At 38.0% G+C, this 17,695-nt stretch overlaps 2 protein-coding genes and 1 pseudogene across 2 annotated transcripts; 1 reads left to right on the top strand and 2 right to left on the bottom strand.

Moving 5' to 3' along the window:
* The first annotated feature begins 3,034 nt into the window (after positions 1 to 3,034).
* On the top strand, positions 3,035 to 5,177 carry LOC121779776 (annotated as a pseudogene).
* A 167-nt stretch (positions 5,178 to 5,344) lies between these two features.
* Positions 5,345 to 12,345, bottom strand: LOC121792776 (serine hydroxymethyltransferase 2, mitochondrial-like). Its single transcript, XM_042190862.1, has 16 exons — positions 12,056 to 12,345; positions 11,912 to 11,962; positions 11,733 to 11,819; positions 11,490 to 11,611; positions 10,941 to 11,017; positions 10,171 to 10,295; positions 9,978 to 10,070; positions 9,482 to 9,574; positions 9,178 to 9,375; positions 8,866 to 8,970; positions 8,726 to 8,791; positions 8,539 to 8,616; positions 7,294 to 7,405; positions 7,098 to 7,208; positions 6,793 to 6,961; positions 5,345 to 5,534 (listed from the first exon to the last, which is right to left on the bottom strand). Exons 1-15 carry the CDS (start codon positions 12,107 to 12,109, stop codon positions 6,816 to 6,818), a joined length of 1,518 nt encoding a protein of 505 aa, XP_042046796.1. The 5' UTR covers positions 12,110 to 12,345; the 3' UTR covers positions 5,345 to 5,534; positions 6,793 to 6,815.
* Positions 12,346 to 12,987: 642 nt separating this feature from the next.
* On the bottom strand, positions 12,988 to 17,393 carry LOC121792777 (gamma-secretase subunit APH1-like). Its single transcript, XM_042190863.1, has 6 exons — positions 17,151 to 17,393; positions 16,881 to 17,036; positions 15,819 to 15,904; positions 15,001 to 15,126; positions 14,082 to 14,209; positions 12,988 to 13,371 (listed from the first exon to the last, which is right to left on the bottom strand). The coding sequence occupies exons 1-6, from the start codon at positions 17,261 to 17,263 to the stop codon at positions 13,228 to 13,230; spliced, it is 753 nt and encodes a 250-aa protein (XP_042046797.1). The 5' UTR covers positions 17,264 to 17,393; the 3' UTR covers positions 12,988 to 13,227.
* Positions 17,394 to 17,695: the final 302 nt, after the last annotated feature.

The following is a 17,695-nucleotide window of genomic DNA, read 5'->3' as shown; positions in this document are numbered from 1 at the left end:
AAATTGTTTCTTTTGTCCTAAGAAAGTTGAGCTAATTTTATTTTGAAAAAAACATACTAATAATTTTGAGAGAATAGTACTTGCTATATTATCATCTTGTGACAATAATGAAATGCACATAAATATATTTAATTAGCCGGTCAATTATCTCCACTACTACATCATCGTTAGAAGCAACTACCAATTGATGATCATCAGAGTTAACCTCAACATCTTTTTAGGTAGGTGCAACAACAGCAGAATCATCCAGATCATGATGATGATGAACTAACAACAATAGAAATTCAACCACATATCCAACAGTTGAGTCCAGCTCTTTACCCAATTTCCCCCACTGATCTGAAACACTTGCTTCTATGGATCCACAATCTGACAGACTTTGTGTTTCGTGTCAAGAATTAAGATCAAAGTCCACAGTACACCCGTTGTACATGGCACGAAGTTTGACATAACTCCATTATACAGTCACAAATTTTAATTCACAATTTCTCATTCACACCAAAGAAAATGAATATACCACAATATTCTACTTGGAAATTGAAATAGCTTGATTCAACCTTTAATTTCACAAAATTAAAGCATTTGTCATGTGTACTACCGAGACAAATTGTATAAACCGAACTATATTACAACAATCTTAACTTAGTTAATACTCATATATGACTTGGATTTATGTGTTAAGCGAAGAGGGAACATATATTTTTACCTTGAGATTTGTATAATTAAGTTCGTTCTAAATTACGACAAATGTCCATTTCCGAAGAATATTTCATTGTCCAATTTTCAATATCAAAGTCCATTGTACGTGTCAAGATCAAAGTCCATGGTACACCTACACATGTCGTGCAAGGCACGGAGCCTAGCATAACTCCATTATACTTAGCCCCAACACTTTAATTTACAAATTCTCATTCACTTATATTAGAGAAAATGAATATACCATGATATTCTACTTGAAATAGCTCCATTCGATAATATTTAATTTCACATAATTAAATTATTGATCATGATACTAGTCAAGTCAAACTGATCAGACTAGATTACTAACAATCCTAACATAGTTATAAATAATATATAATGCATAACAATATTATCCTACAAATATGTAATCACTTGAATGAAGCATACACTTCTTTAAACTGAAAAATAAAATTACTAAAGATGAAAATTTTGCAATTATCCCATCTGTGCCCTTTCTGGCGAAATATGCGATGATGTGCCAACCGATTTTAAATACCCACATAAATATGTATCACTCTTAAAGTAGTGAGCTAACATATTCATAATACTTCCACTGTGTTTAAAATCAGTTGTCATATTTTTATTTGGTAATTTGTCCAATAAACTATAGCAGAAATTTTGTGACCGGGTTATTGGTTTTGTTAGTTCCTAATTAGGCATGTCTCGGGGGAGGGATGTAATGCATAATTGTGCGGCTGTCTAAATTTATTACTACTATAATAAAATGAAAACTGAAGTGCATTGTTGGTTGCGGCAACATGAAAAAGTTGAGTGTAAGGTGTAACCGTGTAAGCAGTAAAGAAATATCTACATAGGCTATCTTGATAAGATAAATAGTGTGCACCATTCATTTCCAATCAATAATACTACAGATTATTTATCTTAATCCGACAACTTAATTTTTCATGTATAGATACACTCATTCCACACTTTATTCTTTGCTCTTTCTTTTTTTTTTCTCACTATGTTAAGTGAAATTTCTTGACAAAGTTAGATATAATCCAGTTAAGTCAATGCGCAATCTTAACTGGTGAAGTTCCCTTAACACGATAAACGGTAATCGCGGGAGTTTTGTCCGTCGATCAAACTAAGATTTAGGATTGCAACAAGAAAGTAAAACACGATAAAAGGAAAATAAGATAATTTGATATTTCTTGAATTGAATGAAATGAATAACATTGTCCACTATTTATAATAGTGGATACCCTAACTTAAGGAACAAGAAAATATCCTAAACATATATGGAAAAGTTATGACAAATCGCTAATTAACTAATTAATAAAGATATGGGGATCTTCATATAGATATGCACGTATCAACTCCCCCGCGGTTAAAATCCACCTTATCCTCAAGGTGGGAACCACGAAGCTAACAATGAGGAATCCTCCAGGATCAAAAACATGCTTGCCAAAATTGAGTTTGGAAGGAATTTTCAACTTTCTTTTCTCACCCAAGCACATCCCCAATACTAGTAGCCATCGTTTGATTACTTGTCCACTACCAAGTTTGATATCAAATGGATCCCCTTGTTCAAAAGTGGGATCGAAAATTATTCCATCAATCAGCTTTCCCTTGTAGTGTATGTCAACCCCGTCACATTCGTGAACCTGCGATGGGGCAGCAGTTGCGGGAATTATTGATAAGGTATGAATCCTAACGGAGCTACACGGCAAGACGATAGCCACTGATGGTGGCGGCGGGGAAGCAGCCCGCAACTGCGCTGTTGAAGAGTCGGGAGACAGCGGAGGTGGTGGTGGTATCAGGACAGCAATGACGGCCAACGGCGTGAGTGTTGAGCAGTAGGGACTTGTAGGGCGGAGCTGCGGTTGCTGCACATCAACGGGATTTTCGTGGCAGGAACAGCCTTGAGTTGTCGCGGTCGGGGCAATTGTCAAGGCTGCATATGCCGGGCCTGAGTACTGGACGTGTTGCGGTGGCATATCGACCCAAGAATATGATGAACGAAGTTGTGGTAGTTGCCCGACAGCAGCTGCAGTAGGCGAACAACCGGAGGGCAGCCACGATGGTGGATGCGGCGGTCGGTCAGATTGCGGTAGCGAACGTGTCGGGTGGTCTTCCGGCTGCCAAAAATCGGTGTAGGACGAGTACTCATCCACGCTATAATTGTAGGAATTGCTTGAATCTCCAGCTCCATTGTACACCGGAGGATATAGCTCTCCCAGCGGCTGATAGTGGTAGTACAAGTCATCCGGCGCCGGCGTCGGCGAGGGATAGTGTTGGTACGGCACTGACATTGGCTCAGGGGCAGAGAGGGGTCTCCGTTGTCGTAATGATGATATCCGTGCTGCTCTCGCCGGTGTGATGGGTACCAACATGAACTAGGTATTGACTGCGGCAAAGTATTGGGCAGCGGTGGCGGTAAAGGCGGTTGTGCAGCGGGGTAAGGTGGTTGGCCACTCTCCTTCGCGACGGCGCCATGGTTTTAACCGACGTCGACAGCGCCGTCGCCTGGCAAACCAATACCACCTCCTTCGATGTCGCCGCCGCTCATCTCCTCAACTCAGGCAATCTTGTGTTACAGAATCAAAAAGGAGATATTCTATGGCAGAGCTTCGACTCTCCCATGGACACTCTCCTACCTTCTCAGCCATTTACTAAGAGCACTAGGCTCACATCCGTCTCAAGCCAAGCAAGCTTCGCCACTGGCATTTTCAATCTCTACTTCGGAAGTGACAACGTGTGGAGACTGATCTCCGACTCCCCGGACAAACCCACCTCCTACTGGCCTAATCCAGATTACGACATCTACTGTTGCAGTTCAATGCTTCCGATGTAGGCCCGGGGTTAAGCGGAGGCTTACCATGGACTACGATGGCAGCCTTCGGATCTACAGTTTGAATGCCTCCACAGGCTTATGGTCCGTCACGTGGCGGGCCCTGTCCCAGCCTTGCGACGCGATGGGCGTCTGCGGGAAGAACGCGATCTGCGTGTATGCGCCACTCCTGCCCAAGTGCACGTGCCCACCGGGCTACGTGATGGAAGACGACACCAACTGGAACACCGGATGCAAACCGGCATTCAATCTAACCCTGCTGCAGTCCACACGAGTTACATTCCTGCAAATTCGTTATGCGGATTTCTACGGATTCGATGTCAACACTGGAGACGTGCACGAGCATGTGTTTGGAGGATTTCCGGTGCGTAGCCTTCGGCTACCGTTTGTTAGGATATGGGGAGTGTTTTATCAAAAGCGCAATGCTCAACGGCTACGCGACGCCTGATTTTCCAGGTAGTATATAGATCAAACTGCCAAATTCTTTGGCGCCATCCAAGCCTAATATATTCCATGCCTCGAGCCAGAGGTGTGGCTCGGATAAGAGAGAAGAACTCTTAGGTTCATCTTCAATGTATGATTTCAGCAGCAGGACGGTTAAATGGGTGTATATGTATTCATTTGCAGCAGCGCTGGGGGCTATAGAGGTGATGTTCATACTCCTAGGGTGGTGATTTCTCATCCGAATACATGGGATCCCGGCCTCGGTACAGGCAGGGTACAGCATGATCTCGAGCCAGTTCCGGCAGTACACCTATTCGGAGCTGAAGAAAGCAACCAAGAATTTTACAGAGGAGTTGGGGCGAGGGGGCTCGGGAGCCGTCTACAAAGGCGTCCTCTCCGACGACCGGGTGGTGGCGGTGAAGAAACTAGGCGACGTTTTTCAAGCTCAGGAAGAGTACTTCGCGGAGATAAGCATGATAGGAAAGATCAATCACATGAATTTGGTGAGAATATGGGGATTCTGCTCGGAGAGGAGGCATCGCCTCCTCGTCTATGAGTACTTGGACAACTTGTCGTTGGACAGGCATGTTTTCGGCTTGAGCTTCCTTTCATGGAAACAGATATATGCTGTTGCTTTAGGAACGGCCAAAGGGTTGGCATATTTACATCACGAGTGTTTGGAGTGGGTGATCCACTGCGACGTGAAGCCGGAGAATATACTTCTGGATAGTGACTTCCAGCCCAAGATTGCAGATTTTGGGCTGGCGAAGCTGCTGCAGAGGGAGGGGGATGGGTCAGAGTTCACGAGGATAAGAGGACGAAGGGGTACATGGCGCCGGAGTGGGCGCTGAGCCTTGTTGGCAATTGAAACATAAAAATGAATATAATAATATTTCACATCGGTGTACACAAAGTTATCACCAATTGATTTTAAGATGAAACCCATGGATTTCTATCGTGGTCCATCACCTCGAAAGTTGACGTGTTTGGGTATGGGCTGGTGGTGCTGGAGATGGTGAGGGGGGTGAGGTTGTGTAATTGGGGGGAGGGGGATGGGGATGGGGGCGGGGCGCTTGCCAGCTTTGTGAGGAGATGGAGGGGGGAGGTGGATGGGAGGTTGGAGGGGCGGTTTGGGCGGCGGCCGACAATGGCGACTGTGGTGCAGAGTTTGATGGCATGTGAATATGAAGAGGATTGAGTTTTTTTTTACTTCTTTTCATGTTTTGGACAAATCATTCATCATTCTTGTTCTAATGTCATTAGAATACAATTAAATAAAGAATATATATAAAGAATATTATGGATATTCATATATGGATACTATGAAGATTGAGTGATGATAACATAAACCATAATGCATGTAAATGAAAATAGAAACAAAACATTATATTGATAGCATCAATTGATGCAGCGGCAATCATACAAATGAAGCAAAGCAGAAAATGGTAAATTATTGTTCAAAGGATAACACATGCCCACGGTGCAAAAACTAAGGGACTTAACTGATATCCGATGAGAAGCCGCTTGTGGTCATGGTAGAATTGAATATGGCAGTCTGCATCATAAAAACTAGTCAGGGACGGACACAGTTAAGAAAATACGATGGACTGCTCAATCAACTATACGAAACTAGCACCCATTAAATAAGTAGAGCCTGTCGAGTAACGAACAAGTATACAGCAGCATCTCTATGCCAAATAAGGGTGTGGGGAGGGGGAACTCGGGGGGCAACATAGAACCAAAGAGTATGGAGACTGTCGGAACCCCGAGGAAGACCTAAATCTCCAGTATAGCTCAGTAGGCAGAATCAAGTCATGAATAATGTAACCCGTGAATGAATATGATTGATCAATGTGGTACGATGGTTACAAATTCTCATACATGATTTTTATACAATCTATAATTCTTAGTTATGCTTTGGTGGAGAAATTTAGGCGGCATCAGGGACGGAACCAGAAATACAAATTAGCCGGTGTTGAAATTTAATAAAATAATAATATTATTATTAAAATTTAATATTTATTAGAATTATTTAATTCGATTTTTTATTCCAATAGATTTTAAAATCAAACCACACCAAAAATTAATACCTCATCCATCCACGAAAAATAGTCTCATTTGTGAACGACACGAGTTTTAATAAAAAGTTTGGTAAAGTAAGATATATGAAAGAGAAAAATAGATCAAGTATGAGAAAGAGAAAACGTATGAGAATGGAAAACATATGAATAAAGTACTATAAGCGAAGTTTTCGTTTATAGAATGAGACTACTTTTCATGGACACCTAAAATGACAAAATTAGACTATTTTTCGTAGAAATAAAGATTTTGTCTTAAATATAGAAAACAAGTGTCATGAATGTTGAGAAATCAAAAATTAAGTTTAGTGAGGTATTAGATCGAAATTCATTTATAAAAAAATGTACTTATTAGAATAAAAGATGTCGTAATTTTGTTATTTGGTTTTTAGTTTGACGTTATGTATTTCGAATAACTGTTTTGTTAAATTCCATAGTATATAAAAGCTACACCCATGTGCATTTTTTTCTTTCTTATTTGCCGACGCAGTTTGTTCTTTCTCTAGTATCAAAACACAACAAAAATTTAAGACTTTCATTGATATTAATGGATCCGGCGTTGGCCAAGCCCCCGCTTCAGCGGTGGCTTGGCCAACGCTATCTCCGTCCCTGGGCGACATGGAAGTCTTATACTACAAGATAACCTTGATGTAAAATGAGGCGCTTATTTTGGATCTAACTAAAGCACCAAAATAGCATATAGTATCTATGATGTTTTTGAACAAGAACTTTTACCTTTCAGGAGTTTGAGCTTGGCTTCAGTCCTTATATTTCATTGTCTCTTTCTGAAATCCAATTGTGGGAAATTGTTTAGCATAATCCTCAACCTCAAGTCGTAGCTTTGATAGTGCAGATTGATGAGTGTCTGACTTCATAGATGCCACAAAGTCCTTCAACTTGGTTCCTAATGATTGCAACAAATGGCTTTGTTATTAGAATAAACATGCACTCGTAAGAAACTTCAAAATTGGGACAGATGGGCATGTTAAGCAAGAGAGACAGAGTAAAGGTAAAATGTAAGAAATGACAGAAATAACAACCATTTGCGTCAGCCTTTATCTTTTGGGCCAATTTTACAGCTGCATTAAAGAACTCGGCAACTTTGGCAAAATCAACCTCAACGAAACCCCTTGATGTGAGAGCCGGAGTGCCTAGTAGAGATGTTAAGGATCCCATCATCATGAGTTAAGTGGTATAAAATCAAAGCAGTCAATAATAGCCAGGGAAAAGGCATACCCATACGAATGCCTCCAGGTACCATGGCAGACACATCCCCAGGAACGGTATTTTTGTTTGCTGCAATATGCACAGCCTCCAAAACCTTTTCAACTCTAGATCCATCAATACCCTGCAGTTGATGAACAGGTAATCTTCATGTGTAATTTTTTTCATGCTCTATGGATATTATGAAGTTCACAACAAAAACATGAAATTGAAAAGTAGTTTTGCTTTCTGATAATAATATATAAAATGAATGGATCAGTTTAGTTAAATTGTGAAAATAATGAAAGGCATAACACTCATGTAAAGGCATTTTCACTTGTCCTCTCCTTAAAAACGAAGAAGGAAGATTTTCCGGAAGGGTTGTTCCCTTTATAGAACTCAAGATATAGGATGACACTAGGGACCAACAAAGTTGTTTAACATAGACTCTAAGGTGTAAATTACTAAATTTACTGATTCATCTTCATGGAGAAATATACATTATTATACTGCAGGAATTGCTTGAGAAATTAAAACAATAATACTTGCATTACTTCATCATATTGGACCGAAGTACTACAATTTATCAAAGATCAAAATTTCCTGTTAAACTAATAACAGGCCTTGCTTAAAACATGTGGCACAACCTATGTATTTGCAAAGGATGAGCACCCTCGGAAAAGTCATATGTTAACCTTGATAATACTTATTTGGGTTATTCTTAACTTATAGCCCAAACTTGACCCATGCGACTTTTTAGCCCAATTTTAAGAACATTGCAAATACAGCATGTACTTATCAGTTGTTCACCTATTAGCCGACATCAATTTTTCTGGCCAACTGAAGTCGACGTATATTGCCAGAAGCTATTTTTTGTAGTATTAATTCAAGTCTGAATTGGGTAACATCACAATTCGACGCGGGCAATACATGTCAGCTTTAGTTGGCCAAACATTTGATGTGGGCTATTAAGTGAATAAAGGAGATAATGACAAGTTATACTCGTAATATTTTAACATTGGGCTAAATAGGCACTACAGGGTCAAATTTTGGGCTATAACTTAACAATACCCTGCTTATTTTCCCAGAGATGAATGCTACGATAACTATAGAAGTTTCTTACATGTGAAACAATTGACTAGAAAATGTCATTGAGGAAATCTATGGTGATTCTTATTAAGGATAGATAACTCAAGAAAATAGAAAGTGCGCTTACATAACATTTATATTGGTCTAAAGCAAGTGGATAATGTAGTGCTACCACAAATGCGGGTATACCTTGTCTCTTAAATTCACCAAGACAAGATGGTTATCAGTTCCACCTGATACAAGATTGTAGCCTCTCTCTAACAAAGCCTGCAAATAGGATGTTTTAATCGATAAGACACCAAACAGCTAGTTCAAAGAAAGATATGTTGACAGGTTCTATTGTATCCAACACAAATTTATTGCCCAGAAGTGTTACCTCAGCAAACTTTGAAGAGTTACTTAGAACTTGCTCTTGATAAGCTTTGTATTCTGGTGTCATGGCCTGCAATTCAGAATAATAAGATCAGCAATGATCAAAATTATACTCCTTTAACAAAAAATTACTAAAATACTTGCCTGTTTTAGTGCAACTGCTAAGCCAGATATAGTATGATTGTGTGGTCCACCTTGAAGCCCAGGAAATACAGCTTGATTAATTTTATCCTCAAAATCAAACTTCACCTGTAAGATGGAAATTAATTATCAACTACCACAGAATTCGCTTTATTCATTTTGCACATTTTGGCACTTACACAGCCCCAAGCCTCCCTCACAAGGACAAACAACTGGGGAGACGATAGAGTTTAATGCTTTAAAAAAAGATACCAATGAGTAATATCAAGAAGACAGCAGCAGAAGCCAGAAAAATAAAATGGTATAAGAACTCACTTCTTGCCCTTGTTTATTAATTTCTTTAACTCCCTTCCTAAAAAAGATCATTGCCCCACGTGGCCCACGTAATGATTTATGTGTAGTAGTTGTAACTACATCTGCATACTCAAATGGTGACGGGATGACACCAGCCGCAACCAACCCACTAATATGTGCCATATCAGCCAACAGAACGGCCTTTTGTTTGTCACAGACCTGTCAATAAGGCAAAAAGAGTAGCAACATCAAGAAAATCTATTACTAGAAAAGAACAGATGATATTCAATTATGAAACACAGTAATAAACAATATTCAAGTTTACCTTGCGAATCCGTGCATAATCATATAAACGAGCATAAGCACTTGCACCAGCAACAATCAGTTTCGGCCTGAAAAGTACCGCACTCTTTTCCAACTGCACAACAATATTTAAAACTTCACACGTGCTGGATGATCCAAGAAAACCAGGTTGTAGAAGGAAAAGTAACTTTTTCCCCCAAAAAATATCACCCCATGAAGTACTAAATGGAACTACAAGAGGCACAAAGGTGGAAACCAAAAATGTTGATAGCAAGGACATACTACATTATAAAGATAATGATGGACTAAACTTTTGAGACTTTGGCATAGTTTTTAACAAAGCTTCGTCGTAACACATGAAGGTGCCATTCATACGAGAGTCATGAGACCATCCTAGCTTCAAGACTTCATATAGGCTTTAGAATTTTATATAAGCTTAAGTTGTGACTGAATGATGGGAACATTGACAAGGCATCTCTCAAAACTTAGAAGACTTCATGAAGATTGATACCAGGTACCTGGTCATAGTCAACATAGCCAGTGCTTTCGTCCAGTCTGTAAGGCATTGTCTCAAAAAATATGGACACGGCACTAATCTTCTTAGTGTCAGTCTGTATATTCCAGAAATTTAAAGGAGCATCAGTAGCGGTAAAAGATGTGCAACTAAAGGGAAAGAATGATAAAAATGGAACTTGACAAGCTTGGAAATACCTGATAACCATGTGACAAATGACCACCGTGAGGAAGATCAAGTGCCATTATCCTCTCGTGAGGTTTCAATAAAGCGGTATAAACTTGAAAATTAGCAGGAGAACCAGAAAGGGACTGCACATTCACTGCAAAGATAAGTATAGTAGTCTTGATGTCTAGTTTAAAATCTTAACAACTAAAGTAGGAAATTGTGTTGCATGAAAAGCTCTTCATTTCATTATAAAGTTTTATGTTTGAGACTTGGCTTCATACCACATCCAAAACATAAAGGACAATTATGAAGAACCACTACTCATTAAGATAACAATAGCAATATATTATTGAAAATATAATCATTATCATCAATCATCATCATAGTCATGAAACTAATGCAACCCAGGAGCTCAGGGAGAATATTACTTTCACATTATTTAAAGAGCTTTCACAGATATATACTACTCCATGGTAGTAGTTTTAACTAGCTATATAAGTGTCTCTTTACAGCTGACTCCTTGTTCTATGCAGATAAGGAAGGTACCAATGAGATATCATAGTTTAGGTGTTTTTAGTCAGGAGCAGGGTACTTTCAGCATAAAAAATGCTTATGGATCAACTGGAGTATCAATATGTAACAAGCTTCATTGGGTATTTATGGTGTCAGCGACTCAACATTAAGTTTCCAGATCATCAACATGCTTCATTGGGTGTTTATATTGTCATTTGTCAATGAATTTTATTCCTCCGTGGTATGGAAATTCTAGATAGTACAATACAAATGGTAAGCTGCTTACCACCCCATTTTTCGGGATCCAATTGAAACGTTTCTAAGGCACGCTTCTGACACAGTCTCTCTGCCATGTCAATGTACCTTAACACAGGAAGATTAAGACCATCAATGCTTAGAATAAAGGAGAATGAGATTCCCACCATCTAATTTAAAACACATTATGAAGAATTCAAAATTTGTTTAAAGAATCTTAGCAATGTTGCCCTAATATGCAGCTGAAAATCAAGTAGTACACCTCTGTTCTGAGCTCGAAGTTACTTTTGAGAGGAACTCTGGATTATTGTTGGGGCATGAAATGGTTTTCTACTTGTACATGAAAACTAGTGGTTAATGTGACTAATGTAGATCAATTTCCAAAGTGTAATAATTTATATCTCCCTATTATCACTTATCAGTATATAAACAAGAAATTTCAAATAAATCAGTTCTGAATACCATTCTGAGTTGCTGACACCAAGCAACAAAATCAGAATACAATGTGTTATTTCGAACTGGAAAGATCCTCACGCGACAAAATAAACGAACACGGCACAGAGGATAACTGTCTACATACTCATTGCCTCCATAATATCTCGCACCAGGGTACCCCTCGCTGTATTTATTAGTCATAACCGATCCAACAGCTTGCATTACAGATAACGAAGTGAAGTTCTCCGATGGTATAAGTTCCAATCCCTACATTCATATTTAGCTGAACAATCAAAACTCAACATATCTTCCCAAAACGTCGCCAAATCAAATCTCATTACACGAATCCAGTAACAAACATGAAATGCATTCGGCATAGAATGAATACCTTCCATTGCCTGGCCTTCTCAAGCTCAATAATGTCCGCGACCTCCGGATCCACCTCTTCCAGCGGTGCGTTCAGTTGATTTATCCACTGGCAATACCGATTTCAAGGTAAGCAAATACGTGCTTCTTAGACTAACAATTACAACAATCAGAGCTTATAATTTTAAATACAGAGCTTACGGTGACTCGAGAGCTGTAGTGGCGGGTAGCAGCTGGATTCGCGAAGGAAGCCTGTCACCAAATACATGAATGGCAATAAAATTTAGAAAGCGCAGACGACGAGATCGGAGATGATGATAATGAAGATAAAACGAATAAACTGACCGTGTAACGAGGGGAATAGAGAGAGCGAAGGGAGGAAAGGCGACGGAGAGCCATGGCCACCACAAAGTGTATTTTCTCTCACTCAGCTGAGAGAGTGTGTGTGTGTGTGTGTGTGTGTGTGTGAATGGGATCTGTGCTAATGAAGGAGAGAGCGGAAGTTGGTGTTGTGGATTGGTGACGACGGGGAGCGCATTATTCTTTTGCTTTTTATTTAAGAAATTATAAATGTTGATGACGTCGATGTTTGCCAAGAAAACGACGGTTGTGGGTTGAAGGTGGCCCCAAAATCCAGCGTCTCAACGTTAAATCAAAGTTGGTGCGTGTTGTGTTGTGTTGTGTTGGGTTCTATGACTCCGTAATCTTTAAATTAATATTTGTCCATAAAAAAACCTGGTGCCTATCTCAATTTATAGTATGTCAAATTTGTATTTTAATTCATGTTACTACTACTATCTCTGTTTTAAGACTCTGTCTTTTTGGGCATCGAGATTAAGTAGTATGTACTCCAACTGTGACTATGTCCACTATATGTGAGGAAAATGATGAAAAAATTATGAAGTTAAGCGGAAAGAATAAAAAATGAGAGGGAAAAAATAAGAGAAATAAAAAGAAAATAAAGTAGTACCGAGAAATAGAGAAGAGATAAAATGTTACTTTTTGCCCAAAAATCCAAAATAAAAGTTGATCATTTATAATGAAATAGAGGGAGTACTATTTAGTAGGTTAAGTACAAAAATAATTAAGTACTAGATAAATAAAAAATAAAATAATACTAGCAATAACATGTGTTACTTAATTTTTGTTAACACATAAAATTACTAAAACCAGAATACGGCTTAGTCATAATAGGATCACGGGAGTATGCTATTTTTATATTTAAAAATATCTATGTTGTCTCATAGTATTAATATGTTACTAATTAAAATTTCTAATTGTAAAATATGCCAACATTTATTTTCGGGTTAAACACATCTACTACTGTATATGTATAATTATGTCCTATCGTTTAAGTGTTTCAGCTGAAAATGTCTAAAAATGTCTCACCCTACACATATGTGGGATATTTTTAACCTGAAAATGATAGTACAATCATAGAAAGATTCAAAAAGGCATACGATCTTTTACCGAAAGCAAATGGGCAACTAAGACTATGAAATACGATCCTACGTTCGTCACTGCAAGTTTGTTTCCATGCTCCGGTTATCTGTCAGTCTCCTCCACACAGTGTTCCCACAATGCACCAATGTTATGATTGCCATGACATAGAGTAGAGGAATGCCGACGACACAGCCCCCAGATGCAAGATTTGCCAGTGTCTGCAAGGAAACCAGGGTTAACTCAAGACTAGGAGAGATATAATTTCTGCTACAGAGCATTACAGCAAATGATCTCAGATTTTACAACTGAGAATTTCTACATCTTCTTGCCCCTTAATGTTTTGAAAAATTCTATACATACATCTCATGCGTATGTATATCAATCTCAGACAAAACTATACAAATTTTGGCCTTAGGGAACACAAACCATTGAAAAGATCAACAGAAATATTTGAGATGTCATAATGTTGCAACTTTTTGTTCCATGTGTCTCCCAAGGCCAGCAAGAACAATGTACAGACATAAAAACTAAATAAACTAAAGATAGTCATGGGGTACATAGACCAATATAAAAAGGGACATCTTTCCACATGAAATTAGGATGTGTTCGAGTTTAGCATAAGTACCCTATAAAAACTAAGTTTCAACTAGCGACAATTATTTTCACAATGATCTGGGATGTTCATATGGCTTCCTGTTTGGTAGATGGCATTGGCAAACATCCATATCAATCAATGTGAATTACATAACTGGTGGTTGTTCACTACCTCGTGGGAAGTATATAAATAAAACTAATGGTTTACCAAATCTATGTTTACTCAATCTCCACATTCGTGAGGCAAGGCAGACTGGCAGAGTGAGGCAAAACACTTGAATAAACAATCTGTAAACCCAGTAAAGTTCTAATGATAGAGAAAAATGGCACTTACAAACAATCCAGCTGCTAGATGAACAACAGGAGCAAAATATTGGTCCTTTTTGTTTCCTTCCGAGTAACCGTTGAATGCAATAACCATAGAGAATGTGTGGATTGTAACAAATGCAAGGGCCATAATAGCTGCAGAAAAGAGACGTAAGCATTGCTGTTAGAAAATTAAGTACATCTGTGGATGATTTACCGCATCATATATAATATTGTAACAACCATGATAAAAAAAACATGGATAATACCACAGCAAACAAAAAAAAACATGTATAGATTGTGGATGCCAACTTTTCATCCAATACGATATCATCCAGTATTACAGGGTTAATTCAAACAGTTAAATGATTAAATTGCAGCAACAGTAACAATCTAAGTTAAAAACGCAACTAGATGTATTTACATGAAATATCATCTAATACCTTCATGGCATTACTTGTTTTATCGCTTTATGTGGACTGTATCACATTCAGCAGCAGCCTTTATGCAGTAACTAAACTTATAAAAGATATAGCAGCATCTTTACTTAATCAAACTGGTCAAACGCAAGGGTCATTTCACTCCACACCAAACACACTAAATCTTGATGTTACTGAGGAAGAGCATCAATTCTTTGCAAGAGAAAACACATGCAAACAAAGAGTCTGATGAAGTAAATTTGATATGATTGTAGAAAAAATAAGTAGATTGGAGTGCTTAAAAGTATGACAGCTGGGAGTTAGTTAGACAATCAAAGACAACTTGGGAGTCTGCATTTAATAAAAAATACACTGACTAGTGAATCTTGTATATATCATCAAACATGATATATAACAAAACATTTCATAATAAGTCATATGCTCAAAGTCCATGCAATCAGCTCTATTACTCTTAGCCTTCAAGATTTCAGTTAAAATAGCATGATGTCAAATCAACCAAACACTTACCAGAGACAAGAAAAAATGGTATTTTTGAGCATTTTTCAACATAATATGTTGCTGGTCCAAATGCAGGAGTTAAAAGGCTTATGCAGAAGAAAACAGCATGAGCTACACCATGACCCATCCCACCAGCTGCAAGTAAAAAAGTAATAGCATTCAAAACAGGACAACAGCAGAAGGTATGGGAAAATTACTACCGAATAACCAGTTCAAGTTCAGGGGTGGGATTAGGGGAAGGAAGGTTTAGATAAACTGCATATTTCACATAATATATATGGAAAAGTTTTCTAGAGCATCCATCAACTCATTTTTTTATCATTGCAGTAAGACCTCAGAAGTCTGAGTTAAGTAATTATTTACCCTGCTAAAAGTCTTATACTATATCTGAAAACTATTTCATCTTTAAACTGGAACCAAATTTATTAGCTTCCAGGATGAATCCTTTCAAGGTTCTGATGTCACTTGCGATCAATATTTATTAGGAACTCTAAATAGATATTAAGAGTGTTCATTTAATATGGAAACTTGATATAAGTGGATTTCATGGACATACAGACACCAGACTGACACTCTTTTCATAAAAATTTGACAAGTAGTGACAACACTTTTTATGTATCTTGACCATCAGAAGGTGGTCTACAGAACTGAAGGCTGGTCTAAAAAGTGCACAGATTGCATGCACAGTTACCCATAAAGGGATTCACGAATACAACAAAAAAATTAGAGCTAATCAAAAGGTTTTCCACAAAGATGACTAGGTAAGGAAAATGGAGGACATCTGCACCCTTGCACACAGAAATACAAATACAATCCAACAAATGTACCAAGTGCAATTTGCATCTTATCAGTGATGTATAGGCGAGGCTTGGAGACTCTATCTGCATAGGCATCCAACATTTCTTCCATCCTCCTAATACAGATTAGTAATACAAATGCTCTATAAGAGTAATTCTGATTAAATATGTAATATACATATGATAACAAGTTAAGCAGCGGAAAAAAGGCAAATAAAATCACAAACAAGCTGCACAAAGCAAAATCAGAAGTAATGCATGCCATTGACAGACCGGGCCATATTTGGTGCATATTTAAGTATTTATATACAGGAATGCTTATGAATCCAGGAAATGCTTCTTCTACTTGATTGTCTTATTCATTAAAACAATGTGCAATGAAATACTGGCAATAAATGGGCTACAAGCCTCCAACTATAACATAACATCAGAATATTATACACACATCCAATCAGGACTAGAGATACTACTATTTAGAATCAAGATGAATATTATTTTAAATCTTTGTCAGATGATACAAAAGCTGATCCCTTAGATCCCCAATCAAAGCTTAAAATGCAATATCAGGAAAGGAACAAAGCATGAGTAGTCTTCTCAATTTAACGAAGGCACACTCTGAGCTGGAATTTACTGTTAAAAATATGAAAATGTAAAACCCGAAGTCAAATTCAGGGACATAGACTAAACCACTCCAATCTCATTGTAATCTAGTCCATGTGAAAATAAGAACAGGACGTGTCCCACACAAACATGAAATTACATAGTACTAGGTAAGTAGCATATATTTTTGAATCCACATAGCTATCTTGCTTAATAAGATAAACGAACATAGATTTAACCATATGAAACCTTGATTTAACAAAAACAATAAAACTCAAACCCCTTGATAAATGGACAATTCCCATTCCCAAACGACGTATTCTCTAGTCGAGAAGGCCGTGACCCAACTCTTGATTTATTAATTTCTATTACTCCCAGTTTGTCATCCATGATATGACCTCATCCAACCACTAAAACTAAGAAACTAGAGGCCCTAAAAAACACAGAATCCAACAATAACCAATTTAACTAAAAGCATTTAACAAAACTAACTTGTTGACTCTCCACAAGAAAAGGCGGAGAGCTTCTTGGAGGGCAACGGAAGTCAAAATTAGAAGCGAATAAGGCCACCACGTCGCCGTTTTGAACGGTAGAAACGCTCTCCAGACTGCCGATAATGCAATGAGACTCATCAGCCATACCAAAGTACTACAATCAAAAAGCAGAATTCACAGCTCAAAAATGCCATCCTGCGGAAAGTAGGAATAGCCCTAATGCTTATGAATTTCCATAAATTCCCAAATTCAGAAGAAAGGGGGGAACCTGGAAAGAAGAGTTAGAGTGAGGAAGGGCTTGCGGGAAATAACGGCGACGAAGAGTGAGAGAGAGGGGCCCAGTGCTAGCAACGCGTAGCCGATCCCCGCCGCCACCGTCATCTTCCTCCGCCGTAATTGAGCTTCCCTCTTGAGCTGAATCAACGCTTCTTTGGCTTGACTTTGCGTGATCTAATCAAATGTGCGCAGTTCGGAAGGTGTGCTGTTTAATTAATTGAATTTTGATAAACAAAAATGAAAGAAAAACTTTTTATATACTCGTACTGTGATTAATACTTTCGCAAATATTATCAATTGAGTTCATTGCATACTATCAAAAAAATATCGAAATTGAACAAATATATTCAAAGAAAAAAAATTGAAAATTAATTTTCTATAATTACTATATAAATATACTACTAGTATAATATTGGTCAAAATCAAATACTCCTTTATAATCTTCATAAATTATAAATACCATAATTTTAAAAAAATCATTTTTTCGTTTTTCTTTTTGTGGTTATACATCCAAACCAGATTAAAATTTTCCAAAGA

The sequence above is a fragment of the Salvia splendens genome, chromosome 2 (genome assembly GCF_004379255.2).
Source record: "Salvia splendens isolate huo1 chromosome 2, SspV2, whole genome shotgun sequence".
Classification (NCBI taxonomy): Eukaryota; Viridiplantae; Streptophyta; class Magnoliopsida; order Lamiales; family Lamiaceae; genus Salvia; species Salvia splendens.
The sequence above is the reverse complement of the archived record's forward strand: the minus strand, read 5'-3'. Positions and strand labels throughout refer to the sequence as shown.